At 31.7% G+C, this 24,757-nt stretch overlaps 1 protein-coding gene across 1 annotated transcript; it reads left to right on the forward strand.

Moving 5' to 3' along the window:
• Positions 1–21,391: 21,391 nt before the first annotated feature.
• BHLH071 (beta HLH protein 71) lies at positions 21,392–24,444 on the forward strand. Its single transcript, XM_012985401.2, has 3 exons — positions 21,392–21,902; positions 22,810–23,304; positions 24,008–24,444. The coding sequence occupies exons 1-3, from the start codon at positions 21,594–21,596 to the stop codon at positions 24,110–24,112; spliced, it is 909 nt and encodes a 302-aa protein (XP_012840855.2). The 5' UTR covers positions 21,392–21,593; the 3' UTR covers positions 24,113–24,444.
• The last annotated feature ends 313 nt before the right edge of the window (positions 24,445–24,757 follow it).

Here is a 24,757-nt window from a genome sequence, read left to right on the forward strand (position 1 = left end):
AGTGTATATTTTTAAACTTTATCGTACCTTTTTGTTTGAGCTTTTGGTGTGTTTTAACGATAATTGGTGCTTAAAAAGTTGATTTATTGTATTTTAGGTACAAATTGAAGAATTGGAAAAGTATGGGGTAAACTGCAATTTTGGAGAAAATATGGACCAAAAGTAATAAAGTCAAAATTCTGAAGATTTAAAGCCCGGAAGGCCGTTCAAGTTTTAGTTCAAAATGTGGGACGGCCTTCCGAAATCACGAGGCAGCGCAGTAAAGGGATTTTAATTGTACAAGGAAACTGCCTTCTTCCCCAAGTTTTTCACCCTATATAAGACCAAGCCAAGCTCACAATTGGGGATCCATCTTTTTACGCAATTTCAAGAGCAACAAAGCAATAACGAAGACGAAGAATTTGAAGACTCCAAGCATAGACTTATCGTTTATGATTAATTTTATTTGCGTTTTTACTTTAATCATGAGTAGCTAATTTTCTTATTTCTAGGATTTTATTTTGAACCATATGTGAGATTTATGAACAAAATTCTATGATTTAATGCAAGTTTTAATTCCACATTATTTCTTCTACTTGTTTTATTAAGTACATGAACTTGATCACCTTATGTGCTTTTATGTTATTGTTAATCACATGAATCGGAAGATCGGGTCAATAATTAGAACTGTGGTAGAAGAGCCTTTGTGGTATTAACATAGGAATATAGTTAATCTCTTAGGTAGCCATTATTGAGATTTGTGCTTAATGTTGTGTTCTAGAATTAATTGCATATGAATACAGTAATTGAATCTAGAGTATTAGAATCGTAATATATGCGGAAGCGGGTTATGATTAATTTAGCATCTCATGTTTATAATGCGAGTTAATTACTTGCATAATTTGCATAATTGAAGGAATTGGGGGGGGGGGGGGTAATAATCACATAGGGGGAAGAATAAAATCCTAGGCTTGTCTACTTTGATTAATCTCCGTGTTTAAATTGCTTTCTTGTTTTTGCCTTTTTAATTTTGTTTAATTTAGTTAATTATCTCCAAATTCGACTGTGTAGGGTGGGCTTGATAATAATTGTTAGGGTTTAGTGTCTAGGATTAAATAATTAAATATTTTCTGTGGGATCAATATCCGAACTTAATTGTCCACTTTATTACTTGTACGATACGTGCACTTGCGTGTAAGTATTACACCCAACAAGTTTTTGGCGCCGTTGTCGGGGAATATTTTAATTATTTATTTTATTCTAACTCTAGATTTGAAGAATTTTCACGATTCAACTATTTAATTTTTGTTTTAGGTATTGTGTATGCGGAGGAGACTTGATCTTGCTAGAGAACCGTTTGATCCCGAAATCGAACGTACTTTTCGAGCCGCTAGGAGACGTCAACGCGCAAACAATATAATGGCAGACGAAGAACGCAGAGACGCAGAGGGTCATTTACTCGATGCAAATGGAATTCGCATCCAAGACCCACCCCCTCAACTTCCATTACAGTCAGCAGTTCGGCCACGGGCACTTCAAGACTACATAATCCCAACTGTCGACGGATTCCGCCCGAGCATCCAATATCCACCTATTGAGGTACACAATTTTGAGATCAAGCAGGCCTCTTGACGATGCTCTAAAATAACAGGATATTTAGTGGATTGGCGGGTGAATATCCCCATCTTCACATTGTCAATTTTCTAGATACCTGTAATTCCCATCGTCAAAACGGCGTTTCCCAAGAGGTGCTTCGATTAATTCTCTTCAAGCACTCCTTACAAGGAAGAGCTCGCCAGTGGTTGATGTCCCAAGCCCCTCACTCTATCTCGTCGTGGCCTCAACTCCTCAACCTTTTCATGAAAGTTTACAGCTCACCCGAGAAGGAAGAGAGAATCCGACAAGAAATTCGTAATTTTGTCCAAGAGCAAAGCGAACAATTATACGAGGCATGGAAGAGGTTTAAAACTCTTTTGCGGCAGTGTCCAACACATGGAGTGGAGCAATGGCGGCAAATCCACATCTTCTACCAAGGGATTAACGAGAATGCACGAACCGTCTTAGATGCATCAACCAGAGGTAATTTTATGAGTCAATCGATACCGGATGCATTTAGTATGGTGGATCAAATTGCACAAAATCGCTTTGCCAAGTCAAGCGAAAGGACGGTTAGTGGAGTTAAGAAAGTTCCCGGAGTGTTGGAGTTAGATGCAATTACGGCCCTTCAAGCTCAAGTGACACAAATTGCTCAACAAAATCAACTCCTTCTGCAGCACATCCAAGCAAGTCCACCAGAACAAGTCTAAGAAATTGATTCTCCATGTTGTGAAATTTGCGGTGGAAATCACTACAAGCTCCAATGCCAACAAGATGTGGAATCGCTCAACTACGTTAATAACGCGCCTCGTCAATTCCAAAATCAAGGGTGGAGATCAGAACGGCAATATGGAGGAAATCAACAAGGCCAAGGATATCAAAGACCTCAAGGTCAATTCCAAAATCAAGCCCCTCCTCCACAAAGCTATCAAGGCAACAATCCACCGGCCAAAATATCAAACACGGATGAGATATTGGCCCAATTTATGACCGCTAACCAAGCCTCGCTGCGGAATTTGGAGAATCAATTTTCTCAATTCGTTGTGAATCAAGAGAACCGTCCGGCGAGAGCATTGCCATCGAATACGGAAGATCCTCGAAAGAAAAAGTTCGAGACGTGCCAAGCTATTGATGTCAAGATCGAGAAAAGGGAAGAAATTCAAATAAAGCCGCAAGTCACTGTAGCTGAATGGGTGGAACCAATACCATATCCACAATGATTGCTAACGAAAAAGATCGAGGTCGAGACGTGCCAAGCAGTCACCTTGAAGAACGGTAAGCAATTGGAGGAAGCCCCACGAAAAGAGAAGAGAAACACGGTAATCGAGAAGCCGAAAGTGAATGAGGAAAAAGAATCAACTCATGAAGAGCCACCATCAGCGGTGCCTTCACAAGTTCCTCCAATTCCTTATCCTCAAAAGTTTATAAAGAAGAAGCTCGATGCCGAATATCAAAGATTTTTGGACAAGTTAAAGGAAATTCGCATAAATATTCCTTTCATTGAAGCACTTCAAAAGATGCCAAAGTGGGTAAAATTCCTCAAGGACCTCGTGACGAAAGGTAAGAAATTGCAATGGAACGAGATGATCCAACTCACCTAGCAATGCAGTCCAATACTTACAATCACATGGATTTTTATTAGCACTAAAAACATTGAATTTGATTGAATGATCATGCACAGTCATTGTAAGATCACCACTAGCACAATCAATAAGAGTTTTTGACATGGCAATGATTGTTTTGCTATTGGGCTTATGGATTTTACAACTCATGAAAATTTTGATGTTTTGATCTTGGACAATGAGAAAACATCTTTGAGTGCAGGAGATGATGGCGGAAACGAGAATCGGAAGGAGCAAGTTTACTTCATGGACTCAATTTCAACTCCTCCGAGAGAAAGTTATACGAGTTGGGGTCGTAACGACGATGAGAGTGCATGGAAGATGTTGCCACCCAAAGACTCGAGCAAGCCACGAGAGAAGGATGAGTCAAGATATTGGGGTCGTAAGGATAAAATCAAAAAGGAATTGCACTAAGGACAATTGGTGTTATTGTCCAAATCCCGTCTTTGGTTATTTCCAAGAAAGCGCAAATCAAAGTGGTCGCGGCCGTTTATTGTCCAAGAAATTCTTCCTCACGAGGTAGTCAAGATAAAAGAGCGAGATTCAAATCGTACGTTCAACGTGAAGCGGAGCCAGTTCAAGTTTGGGGATGTGTTAAGTGTATATTTTTAAACTTTATCGTACCTTTTTGTTTGAGCTTTAGGTGTGTTTTAATGATAATTGGTGCTTAAAAAGTTGATTTATTGTATTTTAGGTACAAATTGAAGAATTTGAAAAGTATGGGGTAAAAACTGCAATTTTGGAAAAAATATGGAGCAAAAGTGAAAAAGTGAAAATTCTGAAGATTTAAAGCCCGGACGGCCGTTCGAGTTTTAGTTCAAAATGTGGGACGGCCGTCCGAGATCAAGAGGCAGCGCAGTAAAGGGATTTTAATTGTACAAGGAAACTGCCTTCTTCCTCAAATTTTTCACCATGTATAAGACCAAGCCAAGCACACAATTGGGGATCCATCTTTTTACGCAATTTCAAGAGCAACAAAGCAATAACGAAGACGAAGAATTCGAAGACTCCAAGCATAAACTTATCGTTTATGATTAATTTTATTTGCGTTTTTACTTTAATCATGAGTAGCTAATTTTCTTATTTCTAGGATTTTATTTTGAACCCTATGTGGGATTTATGAACTCAATTCTATGATTTTATGCAAGTTTTAATCCCGGATTATTTCTTCTACTTGTTTTATTAAGTACATGAACTTGATCACCTTATGTGCTTTTATGTTATTGTTAATCGCATGAATCGGAAGATCGGGTCAATAATTAGAACTGTGGTAGAAGAGCCTTTGTGGTATTAACATAGGAATATAGTTAATCTCTTAGGTAATCATTATTGAGATTTGTGCTTAATGTTGTGTTCTAGAATTAATTGCGTAGGAATACAGTAATTGAATCTAGAGTATTAGAATCGTAATACACGCGGAAGCGGGTTATAATTAATTTAGCATCTCAGGTTTATAATCCGAGTTAATTACTTGCATGATTGAAGGAATTGGGGGAATAATAATCACATAGGGGGGAGTATAAAATCCTAGGCTTATCTACTTTGATTAGTCTTCGTGTTTAAATTGCTTTCTTGTTTTTGCCTTTTTAATTTTGTTTAATGTAGTTAATTCTCTCCAAATTTGACTGTGTAGGGTGGGTTTGATAGTAATTGTTAGGGTTTAGCGTCTAGGGCTAAATAATTAAATATTCTCTGTGGGATCGATATACGGACTTAATTGTGCACTTTATTACTTGTACGATACGTGCACTTGCGTGTAGGTATTACACCCAACAATCCCAAACTAATTCCCTAGACACGTTCGAATTGGTAGTGAGAGAACCGAAATACAATGTATAATCCATATTTAGAAGGCCATAAGATTCGAGCCTATGGAGCTCAGTAACCTCGGTCCCTGATCGAGTTCGCTACCATTTGTAATGTTTCTTTCAACCTAGTTCGTTAGCCAACCACTAGCCCGCTAAGCACCGAACTAACAACGAGCTTACCACAAGGTCACTCAAAAAGGTCAGTATAAGGTATTGATGTGCAACAGTAGTAAGAGGCCTACTTATAAGCTGACATAACAGTAATAGAAGGTAGAGTATTTAGTATGCAAGACCCAAAGATTAATGCATAAAATTTACAAACTTGAGTTTTCTAGTATATAACTAATTTGATTTTATTTCTTTTTATAATGAAGGGACCTACAACTAAATATATAGAGGCACTAGGTAAATCATCACTTTTGTTTAATAGATTGCAAACCATAAGAGAGATGTAAATCACACTAGGCTAACTATGTTCGTCGATCTCGACCTAGATAACGTTGGCAAGAGGATTCCAACTTTGGTCAATTGACACTAGCTCTCTTGCTCTAACTTCCAGGCAACCCCTTGTGTTGCTTTCTAGCATATAACTCAGTTGCAGACGTGGTGGATTTTGTATAGGGGTTTTCATCGATTCCGTAGATAGATCGAACCGTCCACAAACCGACAGTTTGGTATTCGATTTTATCATTTCCTAAATTTCGGTAATTCGGTATAACTAAATACCAAACTTTATTTATATATAATTTTATTTTATTTTTATATAAAATCTTGTACATTTAAAAAAAAGTCTTGTTACAAATTGCGGAAAATAAGGGAGGCGGCATGATTTGAAGCCGTAAACCTCTACCATAATAGTAAAGGTTATGTACCAACAACACACACTGTTAAAAAAAACAAAAAATTATAATTTTAATTATTTTTTAGAATCTTTTTGTTAAAAAAAATTGGTAACTCGATAATTACTGACTTGAACCGCATAATTCATGTCGGTAAAAGGTACGAATTTTATCCATGCCGATTTTTTGGTATGATTCAGTGTTTCGCTTAACGAACTGCACGTACCTCTATATTTTATGTGGAATGAATTTGGGAGTTTAGCTATGGAGTCTCTAAATTTATTCTATGTGAAAGCTAAAGTTAGAGAAAAACTAAAAAAAAAAAAAAAAAAAATCAAAGAAGTAAAAAAATTATTTTTGTGAATTTCTGTGTAATAATTATGTTGGGAAACAAGAATTGGACTGCCTTATCGATATATCTAAAACTCGACCACCCCAGGATTTTGTACGCAGATCCATGTTACTTCTTTAATTGGGCTACAGTACACCCAACGGGCTACAACAGTCTACAGGGGTCACATGAAAATTATAAAATGTGCTTCTAATAATTAATTAAAATATGAAATTTAATTGATTTATTAATAATTATTTATTCCAAAAAAAAAATATTTTGAATATTTATATTCTCAAAGTTAATACGAGCATCTCCAATGCTAAATGTGAATCTTAAAAATTTATCTATTCTATTTTGCAAGATTGAGATTCTCCAGTGCAAAGTCTTCTCCAATACTACACTGTAGATTCAAAATACTTTCTTATGTGTAATTTATCATTGGGTTTTAAAATTAAAATTAAAATTATTAATTTATTAAAAAAAAAAACTTATTCCGCGAAAAAGAGAAAAACTTGGCATTGTTGTTTTAATACCAGTAGGGTTTATTCAGATTTATTTGAAGAGAGAGAAAAGGAAGTAGATATGATTTTTTTTTTTGAACATTCATTAGTTAAATATTTTAATGAACAAATATTAAATTGACATTTTTCCTTTTCGCTAAACCATGAACATATATTGTATGCAAACTAGCAATTTTTATAGATCACGCGTATGTCGTATGGTTAATTTGTTTTAGGTCAGAAGAATTAGGGATGGCAAAAAAATCCGAACCGCTAGCTATCCGCGGGTATCCGCTCCGTTTAAAATCCGTTACCGAAACCATTAGGGTTTGGTAATGGTTTTGGTACAAGAATAGAAAACCGTCATGGTTTTGGTATGGTTCTGGTTTTACCTTTACGGTCATGGGTACCCGACCATTTAATATATATATATATATATATATATATATATATATATATATATATATATATATATATATATATATATTAATTCAACATAATATGAATAAAAAAAAAAATAATTTGGCAAAAGTTTAAATAAAGGATTAAATACTTTAGGGAGGACATATTTGTCTAATTTATTTTTCTTTTTTTCTTCCTCTTTTCTGAGAGTTACTTAAACGTTATCGGACCCAAAGTTGTTTTTATTAGCACAATTTAAATGGTAAATGGGTATCCGTGGATATCCGGATATTCGTGGTAATGGTAATGGTATTTCCATTAATTTTTTAAAAGGGTTTGGTATGGTCATGGTTTGAGCATTATTAAATAGTAATGGTTCTGGTATTGCACTTTTTCGAGGGTACCCGCTCCACTGCCATCCCTAAGAAGAATCACATGAATTTAATTGATTAGAGTTACGTTTGACAAAATTATTGTTAAAACAAATTAAGTAATTAATTAGTTGTTTTACCTGAAAGTCGAATCTTCAGAGAAATATATAACTCCAATAAAATAATGTAAAATAATATGGAACAAGTGTAGAGATACGATAAAATTCATTTACGGTTTGAAGATAATTTAATTATCTTATTTTTTTGAATAGAAAATAAAAGAAAAATCGAATTAAATGATGACTGACACTTTAGAGATCCTCAAGACGACGCCCCAAATTCAGAGTGTCATCTTAAAAATCTCTAAGATCACAAGTGGCACCTTATTGCCACATCATTTAGAGATTTTTCTTAAGATTTACAGTGGAGATGATTTTTAACAAAAATCTCAATATATCCTATGTAGCACTCTTAGTATTAAAGATTGAATTTAGCATTGGAGATGCTTTACGAGCTCCACGTATATTATTATTTACTTTTTATCTGCCTACATAAACGGTATTTGATATCATTGATCCTTTAATTTATTTGGTCGATTGCTTCTTGAACATAACCACTGAAGTTATTCGATTCGTCGGCGCCTGGCCAAGGCTTCAATAAAATCGAAACTTTAAGGCTCCGATGGTTCTATTTGGTATAGTCAAGGCCAAAATATTGCGATACCATCGTTCTGATTGTTCGTCTACTTTAATCTATATTTTGAATTAATTTATTTATATTCCATATGAGCTGATAAATTGATTCTTCGTGTATTCACCGAACTCAACACACCAATTCATCTACGGTATGCATTAATAAGTATATAATAAATGCATAATTATCTCTCAAATGCATTAAAATGATGAAAATTAAATTTCTTGATCAAATAAAATAAATTTATTAATTACATATAGAACTTTTCTAATCATGTATCCCTAACAATAGGTTAATAAACGAATCATCCAACTAGCTAGTTAGAGTAATTTAAGAATCATAATAGATATAAGGGGAGGATAAGATCCTAGGTTTTTATTATAGAGTTTAATCCAAATTTTATTTGATATTATTGGCAATTTGGAATTAGTACATAATCCTATTTAATCTTCTAAGTAAGAATAAGTTGCGAATATTTTGGTACATAAAATTAGAGATTTTTTCGTGTTCTTCGTCGGTTCGTTATATGACTCTTTGGGCACACTTTATTAGTTGTTGCAATATATTTATTTGGTTATTAAAAAATACTCAAATACAGTTTTTGAACCCATGAATTTGTTTATTTCTTTTTCATTGCTAACAAGCGCTTTTTTTAATTCAAATCATTTTATATTAAAGAAGAATGTGCGTGATGGAAATTGGACCATAGACCTCTATTCTAATAACAAAGATTAGATACCAATTCTTTTACATGAAGTAAGATGTTATACCTCATTATTCACACGTCAACATTTATGGTGTCAGATTCAACAAAATATTCTAGATTCCGTGAAATGTTCTATAGTTTGTACACGTTTAATGCAAACATTCAGTTTTTGATGTACCACAATTGTAATATTTACAAGTCAGGGGACATATTTTATGATCATCTTGTTTCAAAATGTGGAGCTCGAATGAGTTAAAACATATACAAACTGGAGAATATTTCATATAATCTATAGAATCCCACTAAATTCGACACCGCAAAGACAGACGTGTAAGAAAATTCATAGTTGAGAAGAGTGATTATAATTACTCAAATACGAATTTTTTTTTCATAATTTAACATTACCGCAGAGGTAGCCGTAATTTAAACTATTTGAAAACCATATCCCAAAAAACGTAGAGACTAGATATACATCTTGTGATGCCTATTATTATTTATTTATATGTGTTTATTCTTGTGATGCCTATTATTATTATTTATTTGAGCAAATTAAGTTGCTTCGCCATTAAATTTACAATTGCCTTCTTCTCCCTAAAAAAACTAATAGAATTAGTATAAGCTGCAGATAATATGAATGGTACGGAAAAAAAGTGAGGTCAATACTAAATACTGAAAACTGAGAATAGTAGGTAGGGCCCACAGAACAGAAGCATTATATATTATTGCTAATTGTACTGAGTACCGTTTGGTTTTGGTGTAGCTACATAATTAATTTTCAGACAGTTCGATTATATATATATATATATGTGGGGTCAATTTTCAAACTCAAAATGTCAACACTTGTGGCTGTTTCCGGACAAGATCGTCATTTTTCATTTTCATCTTCACTTCTTTCTTTACTCATTATTAATTATTAATTACTTATCAAAAGAAAAAAAAAATTACATATATATTTTATAAATAAATAATTGTTGCGGTAAATGAGTTGTATTTTCACCTGGTTTGCTCACATACTCCAAAGATGTCGACAATATCTAAAAGGCATATAACTTTTTGGAGAGAGAGAACATATTTGACAACAGAGCTATTAAAAAAATACAATGTTTGTAAGTTAGTTTAGGTGCATGAACATTGAATAATATAAATATAATTTATTTGTTCCGCAATATTTGAGATTTTTTTTTACTTCATATTATATGTCACTTTAAATTTTCAACACTGCATTAATTATTTAATTTGGAGTTTATACCTTTATTAATTATTTTCAACACTTTTTTTTTTTAATACAGTCATCTCTATTATTAATTACTTCCTCCGTTTTGTTTTAATTGTTGTTTTTTAGCTTTGAACAAAGATTAAGAATTTCATTAAATGTGTATTGATTTTAGGAAAATTTATGTTTTTAGACTAAAATGACCTTGACTTATAATTCATAAGAGAGAGAAATTAGTTAAAAACATAGTATTGGAAAAGTTAATAAGAGTATAAATTAGAAATTAAGTAATTAATGAAGTGTTGGAAAATTTAAAGTGACAGATAATATGGAATAGAAAAAATTCTCCAAAGCGACAGATATCATGGAACAGAGGGAGTATAAGACAAGTTCATTTTAGTGTTAAAACATACATTTTCCTAAAATCAAATCAAGATATAATTAATGAAATCTTTAATCCTTGTGCAAAACTAAAAAATGACGATTAAAAGGAATTGAAGGGAGTATAAACTTTTTGCGAAAAAACGACGATTAAAAGAAAACGAAGGGAGTAAAACTTTTTGCAACAAATTCCATCAATTATGGTTCCATCGCAAATTAAATCAGCAACGAGCTAATTAATCGGGATTCTATATTACACTGGGTGATTTTTTTTTACCATTTTTCTTAAAATTAGTAATGATTTTCGCCGACGAAAATAAAATTCCAAGGCGAATATGGTTTCATTGCGAATTCAATAATTCATTACCAATGAAATGATATGATTGAGTTACAAAATCAACAAAAGCATGATTTTCTCATGAAATAAATTAGAACCCTAGCAAATAAATTGAAAAGAAAAACAAAACAAAACAAAAAAAAACAGTGCCAAGCTGTTTTGCCCCTCCTCCCCATGTCTTAATTATTTTATAAGAAATAAGAAAAAAACACAATATTGAAAAATTAAATGCGATGCATATAAATACAAAAAGCCTAGAGAGTTGAATGTGAATGATTGATAATAATGTGCAGTTTCCAAGAGATGAGTTAGTCACATGGATAGGGGTGACCGGGTCGGGTCGGGTCGGGTCATTCTGACAAGTTGGACCGTGGTCCAAAGGGAGGGGTCCTGCATGCAGGCAGGCAGGCACACTTCCCTTCCCTCTTCTCCAGATAACGCTACAGCAACCCCTGTCTTTCCTTTTTTCCTTTCACTGACATTTATACTTTTTCTTCCCAATTAATTCTTTCTCCTTTTTCTTCATTAATATACCATTTCATTAATACCATATACATTAATTACACTATAAACATTAATTACTTTTTTCTACATTTTTACATTCTTTTCTACATTATTATTATTATTATTATTATTATTATTATTATTATTATTATTATTATTATTATTATTATTATTATTATTATTATTATTATTATTATTATGTATTTCTCCGTTCATAAGTAATCGTCGTTCTTCATATCTGTACAAATCTCAAGAAATCGATAAATATGTCTTTATTTTAAGAAAATAGATATTATTAGACCAAAATGCTCTTATTTATTAATTAATGCAGAAAGGGTGTTGAAGAGTTGATAATGACATATATAATTGAAAAATATATAATTAATGTAATGTTGGAATTCTAAAGTGAAAGATAAAATTGAACAAAAAAAATTCTTAAAAGTGACGGATACCGTGGAACGGATAGAGTATATGTTAGTAACTTAGTACTATGTTTCACTCTATAAATAATAATTTTTCCAAACCACATTAATTTTCTATTGTTTATTATGCAGTAAAACATATATAATTAATAAGTTCGTTTAAATAATAATTTCTTTCAATTTCAATTTAATAAAAATGGATTAAATTATTGTTTCAATAATTCAATATTTTGCTTAATTAATAAAACTTTGTTAGTACATACTGTATTTATTTATAGACGTTTAATCAACTGTATTTGTAAACTTTTGTACGTTCTAATTGATATTTTTATCATTCACATGTACAATTTGTCTTTTTTCTATTTCAATTGTTAAGCTAAGACTAAATGATATAGTATTATACTTTATACTAGGGGTATCAACGAGTCGAGTTTGATTTGAGTCGGGCTGTTCTGATGAGCTTCAACTCATTGAGTTATTTTGATTTTAGCTAGAGTAAGGGTGGAAATTGGAACGGAATTTCCGAAATCCGCCAATTCCGATCCGAAAATATCCGAATTTGGAACACATTTTTCCATTCCGATATTCCGATATCCGATTTTTCCGATTATTTTGGAACGGAATTGGAATTCAATATAAAATTATTGGAAATTCCAATTTCCAATCCGATTTTATTTCCGAATATATATATATATATATATATATATATATATATATATATATATATATATATATATATATATATATATATTGCATTTTTGAATTTTTTTCTATTTATGTTTTGCCAGAACTATGTTTGCTTTGGTAAACTGATTATGTCATTTTTACAACAGTTTACATTTCATCTTATTGACCTTTGTTTTGGATTCTTGTCTTTTGCCGGAAAATTACGAAAATATTAAGGAAAAAAAATCTAAAAATTACCATTATTTTTTATTTTGGAACAAAATTTTTAGAATTATGCAATTTCCGAAAATTCCGAAATTCTGCCGATCCCGAGGTATTCCGAAATTGGAATGGATTTTGAAATTCCGATTTTTTTGGAACGAAAATTGGAACCTATTTTTAACTTCCGAAAAAAATTGGAAATTTTCCGAAAAAGGCATTTCCGACCCATTCCGTTCGATTTCCACCCCTAAGCTAGAGCTCAAGCTCGTTATATTTGTTTCTTTATTTTGTTAATATTGTTACTTTTATTATTATTATAAATTATTTATATTATGATAAAAATTTATAAAATAAAGAATGAACCGTAATTTATTTTAAATTTTGATATATATTTATTATATTATTATTATTATCGTTATTTAATTTTATGTTATTATTTACATTTCAAAAAAAATATATATAATAAAAAAAAAACATAGAGCTCGCAAACCAGTGAGCTCATGAACTACTAAGAAAAAACTCAAACTTTTGTCGAGACGGCTCATCAAGCTCACGAGTCGGCTAAACTCATTTATATCCCCAATTAATTCAAGAATATGTAGTATGCAATGTTTTCTATTTTATTTATTTATTATTATTGTACAATGAATTTTTGTTTTTTTGTTTACATATATCCTCAAATTACAATAATTCACAAACTACTATTATAATTAGTAGACCAACACACTACTATTTATCAACATACAATAATTAATCAATTTTGACTTGATTCAAGTAATTACACAAGCTTTTTTCCCCAGATACATCTATGGTTTTTCTGTTTCAGGAAATAAACTGTACAATTTTCGGTTTCTTAAATCATATGATCTGACAAAACATGAAATTAATAAAACAGCTATTGTTTTTATTTCAATATTTTCCTATTTTTGCATGTAAGTTGTTCTATTTAGTCCCCACGCCTCCTGGCAATCGATTAATTTACCATTGATTTATTAATTGACTATGTATGAAATTGATTCACGTATAATGATAATCTCTAATTATAAAAATTACATAAACCAACTATTTATTTGAGTAGGTAAATAAAAGTGAACCACTTATACAAAAACAACTACAATATTTAGAAAACAAGTTTCCATAATTCACGAGCCTAAATAAATATGTAATAAATTTAAGTATTGTTGGGAGCTAAATACCTAACACGCAAGTGCACGTATCGCAAATAAGTAGTAAAAGTGGACTCGTGAGAGTCGAATGTCGATCCCATAGGGAATACTCAAATTATCTAATCCTAAGTACCAAATTCTAACAATTATGATTTTTATCCAGCCTACTCAAAGTTATCAAATTTAATCAACTAAATAATTAAACTAATTATGAAAGCAAATAAACACGAGAAAATATCAATAAAAACGGACCTAGGATTTTATCTTCCCCCTATGCAAGAATTGCTCACCCAAAACCCCTCAATTATGAAATATATGATTCATGATTATTAACCCGAGACACTAATTTACTCATAACCCGCTGTCGCGTGTATTATGAGTCTATTATTCATAAAAGATTCACTATATGTCTATGCAAACCAATTATAAATAAAGCATTAACTAACAAGTCTCGTAAATGGCTACCTAAGGTGATATCTGTATGTCTACGACACCACATGCAATTGACACACTCATCCGGTGAAAACTACTCGAAGGTTCTTATACTTACCGTCTAATTATCAAAATAGCTCTGTCGAGTCAATCCCAATAATCACAGATAAAGCACATAAATTGATCAAGTTCATGCACTAACAATCATAACAAGTATAAGAAATAATCATAAAATCATAATTGCATAATCTCAAGAAAACGGGTTCACCATCCCCACATAGGGTTCCAACAAAATCCTAGATTAAAAACTTAGCTACTCATGTTCTCTACGAAAAACATAATTAAAATATAAGAAGACATAGATTAAGAAAAGATAGATAAAAGAAGAATTGTGATGAAGATTTGTCAATTCTCCGTCTTCGATTCTTCGTTCTCTCGCTCCTCTCGCTCCAAGGTTGTGTCAAAAAAGTCCTCTAATTCGTGCTTGGTTTGGGGTTAAATAGATGTCCCAACTTGGTAGGTGATTCTAGGTTTCCTTGTGTGATTAAAAGTCCAAAATTGTCTCCAGCATGTGTTAGCGCGACCGCGCGAAAATCAGTCAAAATCTCACACGGCCGCACGAGAATCGCCGAAACCTTCTGCCCAACTTCTGCAGTTGGCACGGCCGTGCCAAAAATAGGCTAAATTTGGCACGGCCGCGCGGGCATTTTCAGCCAGTTTTCAGCATCTTTTGTTTTCTTCCGTTTTTGCCCGTTTTTGACTTTTTTTGGCCTGTTTCGTCCTTGGAACCCCCAAATCGTCAAGTTGTACCTAAAATACAATAAACCACTCATTAAGCATCATAAAATCAATAAAAGTATACAAAAATCCTCGTAAGAAAGTATACATTGAGTGTAAAATACACACTCAACAAGTATCTTACAGTTTAATTTGATGTATAAATTAAACGGTAAATTACAACCACCCTTGAGGTCAGATTAATTTAAAAAAAAATTCCTCTTATTTGGATAATTATATCTACCCCTTAACTATGATTTTTCTTACATCTCCACCCTTATGGTGTTAAATTCAACATAATCATCTAGATTTCGTGGAATGTGCTCTAATTTGTACTCATTTTGTGTAAAAATACAGTTTCTGATGCACCACAATCTGATATATACAAGCCAAAAAACACATATTACGATCATCTTGCTTCAAAATGTGGAGTTTGAATGGGATAAAACGGGTAAAAAAAATGATAATATTACATATAATCAAGAAGATTCCACTAAATTTGAAACCGTAAGGGTGGACATGTAAAAAGATTTATAGTTGTTGGATGGTTGTAATTACCCAAGCATGATGAGATTTTTGTAATTTAACCATACCTGAGGAGTAGTTGTAATTTTGCCCTAAATTAATATGTATATATGTATTAATTGAGCTCCGAAATTTCGCTGATCAAAATCAGGGACTCAAGGCGATCGTTGTGTCTGTAAACACGGCCAATCGAAGCAAGGACAAAATCTTTGATTTGTTTCAAAAGGGAAATTATATGCATTAAAGTTTGTCGAGGAATTAAAATGGGAATCAAAAGCCAAGGGAACAAAATTTCAAATCAATTTTTGCATGATGAGTTGTGGATTATAATCTATGGTCACGAGAAATTAACATATATTTATATATATATATATTTTTTATTTAACTCCGGAGCCAAAAAGAAAAAAACATTTATAACCTGAAAAAAGAACTCTATTCACTCCCTTTTTACTATATTCGTGATACTATTATTGGAATATATATTTATTAATATATAACCCATCGATGAATGATAAAAATCTTTCATAAAGTTTGCTGGGAATAAAAAAAAGTTCATCGTACGTGCTTAAAGTGTTAAAATCCTGTGCATGCATCATCATATATCTGACTTGTTGTCACCTTCTTCAAATTATGTATTGAATCAAAAAAAAAAAATATTAAAAACTTACATAAGAATTAGGGAAAATAATTTCAAAAAATAATTTTGAACGACTTTGATATAAAGTGAATTTAATTGTATCAACTTGATTGAAAATAATTCAAAACGAGAGCCAGAGATTTAATTTAATTCACTACATTGATATATCATCTGAGTTATTCGCTTGTATTATCAATTGTTTCACGTGAAATGCTAAATTCAGCACTAAAATTCATGTGAAATGTTAAACTCAAGTGGGGAATATATAATAAATGATTAAATATAACATCTATCAGTAGAAAACCCATTCGGTATTTATCACCTGGTGTAGGGTCGAAAGAACCAAGAATTATCTCTAAAATCCTCCAAACACCTAAACCTCCTTGGTCTACTTTTCCACGCGATCTCCTCACTTTTCTTACAAAAATCTAAAGCTCGGATATTCAATTTTAACTCTAATTCTTCACAAATTGGAGCTATATATATTCAAGGCAATGTTCTATCTTTAGCTAATTTATATCATTACTCTCATGTTTGGGATGAATTGTGAAGAATATAAGGATGTTTGGAAGGTTTTTTCTGATGAGAAAAAAAAAAAAAAAGCTTAGTAGCACCCCTGCCCCGACGATTAATTTTACATGGGTGATTAAAAAGAAAAGGATAATTTTGTGGTTAAAACAATATTGTTAATTAAAAGACTTTTTAGACAATTCACATTTAATACCAAAATTTAACAAATTTAGTTATATATTTAATCTAACGAATCAAACAGACTAAATAATTAGTTAGTCAGTGGGATATTAATTCAATATCGTTACTCCAGTACAAGCGTAAATCACACTGGTCTAACAATGTGTGGCAGCGACCATTGACAAAGAAATTCGAATCTGAAACAATTGACATATGCTCACTTGCTCCAACCGATAGATCACCCATCGCGGGAGTCCAATACATGTTTTTGCATATATGTAAAAATAGGTATTGAATAAATAATGTATATATATAATTAGATTTATTTCATCGGCCAAATAATGTAAAATAATGTATTGGATAAAAGATGAAATTCGTTTTGTATAGATCTTCTTTCTTTTTTCCCCTTTTTTGAAAACTATCAATACTAAATTACAATAACTATGAGCATAGACAAATATGCCATTTTCCAACTGTTCTGTACAAAAAAAAGTTATATTAAATTAATTTATTTGCGGGCGCCCAAGAAAATGAAACCTGGATATGCACAAACCTAACTGGTAATACATGTATGCATAAAATAGATACACATATATATACGTGTGTGTATCTAATTCTAACCTAGGGCGGTGAGACTGTGTTTTACTGATTCCCAAAAAAATAAAAATAAATATTAAGAAGAAGAAAAATAAAAGAAAAAATCAGAACGTGAAGGGTAGCTTTTGTACAGCTTTGATATGTTGTTTTTATCCATACTTTGATGCGATCTCTTGAGTATCATAAATATTTCCTACGAAACGTAAGATCTATTCTTTAATATTTCTCTCTGCATAATAAAACCCTAGCACAAGACGACTATTTAAAGAGAATAAAACCCTAGAATCCTAATCTAACTAGGAAAGATAATTACCTAAACTAATAAAATACTTAATATATATCCTAAACCTAAACACACGACCTTATATATGTTATAAATATACTAATCTAATTAATTAATAATAAAATACTAACTAAACAATTAATTAAACAATATATTAAATAATAAATCGTATCAAACCACCCCTCTTGAAATGAACCTTGTCCTCAAGGTTCTGCCCAATAATCGTCTCTCTTTTTTGTGTTTCCACCTATGCTTGACTTCATCGACTTTCTTTCCGAGCAAGATGTATTCCTTTGTCTTACCAATCTTCACAAGCACATGACTATCTTTCTTGATTTTATGAGTTAAGTCATCTCTCTCGGTGGAATCATGAACCTGGTCTCCAAAGCGACCCACTTTAGCCAAACAAAAACTAGATAACTTGGAGTGGTATTCCCCTTCACAATAAACAACTAATTCCACCGAATTCTCATCATGCTCCACAATAACAGCCTCATCAATTTGTGGCAAATTGTCGTTATATTTTTTTTCGAACAGTACTCCCTCATGCTCCACGACAGATTGATGATTTAAAATATTAGGTACTTCGACAATTGCACTTAAAATTGGATCTTCCTTAAAATTATGAAATTCTTTCAAAATTCCATGCAATTCTTCGTTCTCCTTCTTCGACAATTTCTTGTCTTCGTCCCAGATTATCTCGGTTGAATCTGATAATTCTTCTTTCGCAACACTAACGAAAATTTGAGCCTCTTCAAAAAATTCATCGTCGTCATCTTCCTCTGCCTCTTGCGATAGGCTTGGCATTGGTGGCGGCGGCGGATCTTCGAAAAAGTCATCTTCATCCTCTTCATCTTTCTCCGGTAATAGGTTCGGCGGCCGCGGCAGTGCTGGTGATGGCGGCGGTTGCGTTGGCGGTGATGCACGGTGGTCCCTTCGGCTTTTGTGGTGGCGTTGACGTCGTCCGTGACTTTGTTCGAGCAATTTCTGAAAATCAATCCGTAATCTCTCTATGGATTTCTCCAATCGCTCTAACCGTCTTGTTTCGGACATCATGATTTTCACAAAGTATTGATGTAATCTCAACTTTGCTCCAGCGTAGCTTTGATGTAATCGCTGCCTTGCTAACGAAGCGTTGGTGTTATCGCAACTTCGCTCTGATACCAATTGATGCGATCTCTTGAGTATCATAAATATTTCCTACGAAACGTAAGATCTATTCTTTAATATTTCTCTCTGCATAATAAAACCCTAGCACAAGACGACTATTTAAAGAGAATAAAACCCTAGAATCCTAATCTAACTAGGAAAGATAATTACCTAAACTAATAAAATACTTAATATATATCCTAAACCTAAACACACGACCTTATATATGTTATAAATATACTAATCTAATTAATTAATAATAAAATACTAACTAAACAATTAATTAAACAATATATTAAATAATAAATCGTATCATACTTCAAAATAGATTTGGGTCCCACTCCCACCCCTACATTTCAGACATTGTCTCAATATTTCATTCCCCCCATCAATTGTTTTTTTTTTTTTTTTTTTTTTTTTACAGATAATAATATGTATTAATAACTTAATCAATGGAATGGAATGAAACCACTTCTCATTTCAATTATACGGCCTTTTTTTGCACTTGAGTTGCAAATAAGCTGAGCCGTCTCATGAGATCGATGAGCTGACTCGATAAAAGCTCGAGCTCGAGCTTTCCCACGAGCTCGAGTTTGAATCCATTCTTTAGTTGTTCATGAGCACATGAGCCGCCTCGCGAGCTTTATATATATATAATTATAGATTTATATTTCATTCTATAACTTTTTATTTTTCATATATAAATAATTTATCATAAAAAACTAAAATTAATATTATGTGAATATTAGAAAAAATATAAAATAAGCTGAGCTCGAGTTTGACTGTCTCGGCTCGACTTGAGCTAAAACTTGTGTTCGAGCTCATCAAATGAAAGCTCGATGAGTTTGAGTTCGAGCTTGAAAAATCTGGCGAGCTCGGCTCAGTTACACCCCTATATTTTGCACCGATACAAATATATATGCTACATTATCTATTAAAAATGTACATTGATTATGAATTATTTCTAATTAAATTCAAATTAATAGATGAAAAAAAACACTTGGAGATAAAAGTGATTTAATTTGAACCATTAATCTTAATTTTAATGTCCATACATACACATATATAAACACAATTCTTAAAGTGAGAACTTGGTTATAATATTTCTATACTAGTGTATAAATTAAAGCACAAATTTCATTAACCGGAGAGTTAACCATATATCTGAAAAGTGGGAGTTTTAGGTGCAGACATGGAAAGAGACATTGGTCCATAGGAAAAAAAGAAAATTTTTATCCATCTAATTAAATGAATTATAATATTAAAATTGGAGGAAATGTCAAATAGTAAATCCAAAAGTTATATATTTGAAATATTATTGATGTGTGCATGGACACAAAACAAAAAATTGCATGTGGACATCTCCTCTATGATTGAAATTAAATTATATAAATTAGATATTCATATATGTATTGATAATAATGTTCAAATCTATGCTACACTATACCAAATGTACATATATATGTAAGTGGAGATTTATCCAATGAATACATATTATTATTAATGGTTGGCTGTAGAGTTCTTCATTGTAAAAATAAAAAATACCACCAATTTTTTAGTTGTTAATTAAAAACTTCAAATTAGTTTTTATATGATCAAATTAAATACCATATGAATTTAACTATTTTTCGAGTTTTTATTATCATATCAAATGTTTCTATATTTATTTGATGTAAGTCTATGTGTTGAAAATAAATATTTAGGCCGCGACCGTATCGGTCGCTGCCTGTACAATATTTGAGAACTCAATTTGCAAACCAAGTTTAAAGAAATGTCGTTACGAAACTAGTACACACAATTGGAATCGAACCTAAAATCTCCCACCGCAAAAATGGGAATAACATATCAGTACTCAACTAAATTCACTTTTAAGAGTTTAATTATTGATCTCTCGGAAACTTAATTCTACCGAATTCTCATTATTGAGAGTTTAATTACTTGAGAACGAACCATTCGTATGGTCGAGACTCGAGAGACGAGGGTTTTCAAAAAATTGCCCCTTCGTAAAAAAAAGATACTCTACAATCTACGTTGCATTCTTTATTATTTTCTTTTGCAACTTCCCAAAATAAAATGATTTGGGTATGTAAAACAATTTTTCAATAAATATACATATGTTACTAGAAATGCAATGTGACATGACTAACTATCCACCATACTAAACTTATATATAAATATACAACTTTAATCGAGGTAAGGCGTAGTATATTCTAATACCGAACAAAGGGAATATAAGCTTAGTGTTACAAATGTATCACCACCACTAATTATGGTAACAAATTCTCCTCCTTTCTTATAGTAAGAATTTATTGAATTGAGTACCTAATATATATATACATGTCAACAATTATTTCTTTTCTAAAACAAAGAATGATGATAAATCCCTCATTATATAAAATAATAATAATAATAAGAGAATTTGATTGAAGGATATTATATATCATGCACGTGAGAGTACACTATAGATGTTGTGCCTTTCTGCATCAAAAAGTTGGTGATAAAAGGAAAGAAACCCTTAATTCCTCCCTCTCTCTCTCTAGCTTTCTCTCTCTACATTCTCTCTCTAGCTTTCTCTCTCTAAAAAAAAAAGAAAAGGAGTTGAAGAAAGACAATAAAATGATTGATGCCTTTATAATCCAGCAAGTCAATAGTATTGGGGTATTCAAATCTCTGCTATAAAGACCAAAAGCAAATTTTTTTTTTTAAATTAAATTAAAAAAAAAGAAAAGAAAAGAAAAAAAGATGGCTTTGGAAACACTTTCTTCGAGTGAGCTGTTGAACTTCATCATGTACGACTCTACTGTTTCAGCGCCGACACCGTTCGAATCTTCGGAAGCGGCGGAGACACGGCAGAGCCAGCCACCTCCGGCGACGGAGACGGCGGTGCAGGGGCGGAAGAAGAGGAGGAGGAGGCCGAAGGTGTGCAAGAACAAAGAGGAGGCGGAGACGCAGAGAATGACGCACATTGCTGTTGAGAGGAACCGCCGCAAGCAAATGAATGAGCATCTCGCCGTGTTGCGCTCCCTCATGCCGGAATCTTATGTTCAAAGAGTATGTAATAATTATTTTTTTTGTTTTTATTTATTTTAAATAATTTTTGACCTAGATTTTTTGTTGTTTCTTTAATCTTTGAATAAAAAAAAAAAGATAATTCAAATAATTGAGTGTGTGAATCTTTTTCAACACTGTTTGAGCAAATTCAAAGGCTGGTCTACTTGTACGGTCAAAAAGCTAATCTCAAACTATGCCAAATTAAAATTATATTATATTATTAATTATTTTTTAACATCTTCATCAAGAACCCTTTTTTTTTTTTTTTTTTTTTTTAATTTAATAATTTGGTGTGAAGAACCCAAATTCGATTTTGGTTTCTAAATAACAAATTAAATGTTTTTGTTAGCGAAAAAAGAAATAATTAGGGAACAAGAATTTTGAAAATTTACAAGGGTACAATTTGATTCGAAAAATAATTGTTCTTATAGTGATTTTTTTTCTCATTCATCTGTCTGTCTTTTTGGACATATATTGTTGTCTTCATTCTTTCCGGGCATAACCTCACCTTCTATCACAAACCCTTGTCCTTCCTAATACATTAATATAAACAACAAATTTTTATATTTATATATAATATATATATGTATATATGCACACCAACCAAGTGTGGATTTGAATTACTAATTTTCTCGTAATTATTAATCAAATCTCCTCTTCTTGAAATATATATGTATATAGTATCTTCAAATTGATATAGTTAATTTTAATACTTAGTAGTACTCCAAAATATGTGTTATTTGACAGTCCATATTTACATTTAATTAGTAAATTTTAATCAATGTAATGAACTTCATAATTTGGTGTGTCAACATCATTTCATGATATTACATAAATATATATACTTTTAATTTTTTTTTCCTTTCTTTTTTGTGTTTTATGATCTTTTTTTATTTAATTTTTGTAGGGTGACCAAGCCTCAATTGTTGGTGGTGCCATAGAATTTGTGAAGGAGCTTGAACACATATTGCAGTCTTTAGAAGCCAAGAAATTCACTCTATTGGAGCAGCAAGGAAATAATAATAATAATAATAATAATAATAGTAATAATAATAATAATAGTAATAATAATAATGAAGATAATTATAATCCTGATCAAGAAATTAGTGATGATAATAGTAGCATTAAGCAAGTTAGCCCATTTGCTCAGTTCTTTGCATACCCTCAATTTAGCTGCTCTAATAACCAAATGGGAAATAAGTACACTTCTCAAAGCAAGGCAGCCATTGCCGACATCGAGGTCACTTTAATCGAAACGCACGCAAATATCCGAATCCTCTCCCGCCGACGGCTCCGCCAGCTGTCGAAGATCGTCGCCTCGTTTCACTCCGTCTCTCTCACCATACTTCACCTCAATGTCACCACTCTCGACTTGCTCGTGCTCTACTCCATCAGCGCAAAGGTACGTACTTTCACTTTACCTTTTTCCTTAACTATTATTAGTACGTACTCTCGATCAATTGATTAACTATTAGTCGTATTAATTAGGGTTTATCGCAATCACTACCCCTGCATTACATCGAATTGCTAGCGCATGTAAATCATTAGGGATTTTTGTCAATAAAATAACATAAGGTAGTTTTTTTAGAAATTCGATTTAACACGGGGTACCAATTGCGATAAACTCGAGTTCGATGACTAAATGTGGACACATATTATTAATGCAAACCACAATTAATACACACACAATCCTATATAGATATATTCTTTTGTTTCATGAGATTGTATATATATTTACATAGTGTATATAGTGATGGTAACAAAATTGGGACTGTAGTCCGAAAATGACCTCAGCATGCAAAAGAATCTACTTTCTTTTTTTTTAATCTGTCACCTACTTCCAAAATCGACTAAGTACTGTGGAAAGATTCTATACGATTCTAGTAATTACTAGTTACCTCACGAGGGGCATTTTCGGTAATGAATTTGAAATTGTAAGTTTTTCTCCATGTGCAATTATACCTCAAAGAGGGAATTTCATTTTTTTTTAATTTTTTTTTTGTTAATTGGAAAAAAAAATAAATTTAATGTGATGATGTAAATAAAAAATATTCGAAAAGCATATTTTGGGATGAATAAATAAATAAAATAAAAAATATATGCAGGTGGAAGAAGGTTGCCAACTGAGTTCAGCAGACGAGATAGCCGGAGCAGTTCATCACATGCTAAGAATAATTGAGGAGGAAGCTATCCTAGGTTGTCAATCCTAGGGCTCTACTTAATTCACCTATATTATATTTTATTATTATTATTTATTTAGTAACCTTTTTTTTCTTTTTTTTAATTTTAACTAATGTTAATCGTGTTAATTAATAATTTAAATGTTTTTTTGTATTTGTATTTTTCTAGTGTTTGCCATTTCTTTCTACTATCTATTGTACTTGCTAGCTAGCTAAGCTGCAGCTGGTTTTGGCTGTGGTGGGATTTAGGGTATGGTTAGTTAGGTCTATCATTTTTGTTTTAATAATTCCAAATTAGTTGGAATATTGTAAAACATTGTTTGAAAATAAAATAATAAATGTATTGCTAATTGGTTTTTGAAGCGCAATTTTCTTTTACTTTATTTGTTCCATAATAACTGTTTCTTTATAATATTTTTGTTTCATATTATTTGTCACTTTATATTTTTAATGCGGCATTAAATGTATTTTATAATATCTTAATCTTATTAATTAAATTATAAGTATTAACTTTCTCTTATCACATCATTAAATGATCAAGATTATTTTAATTATTTTAAAACATTTTTTTTTCTAAAATCAAGTGTTTAAACTGAAAAGCGACAATTAATTAGGAACGAGTGCATATTAAATTCCATGCTAAATATGGTACTATGTGGCTTGTTCTATGTACCA

This window comes from Erythranthe guttata, chromosome 5, assembly GCF_056151865.1.
Source record: "Erythranthe guttata isolate IM_541 chromosome 5, IM_541, whole genome shotgun sequence".
Lineage (NCBI taxonomy): Eukaryota > Viridiplantae > Streptophyta > Magnoliopsida > Lamiales > Phrymaceae > Erythranthe > Erythranthe guttata.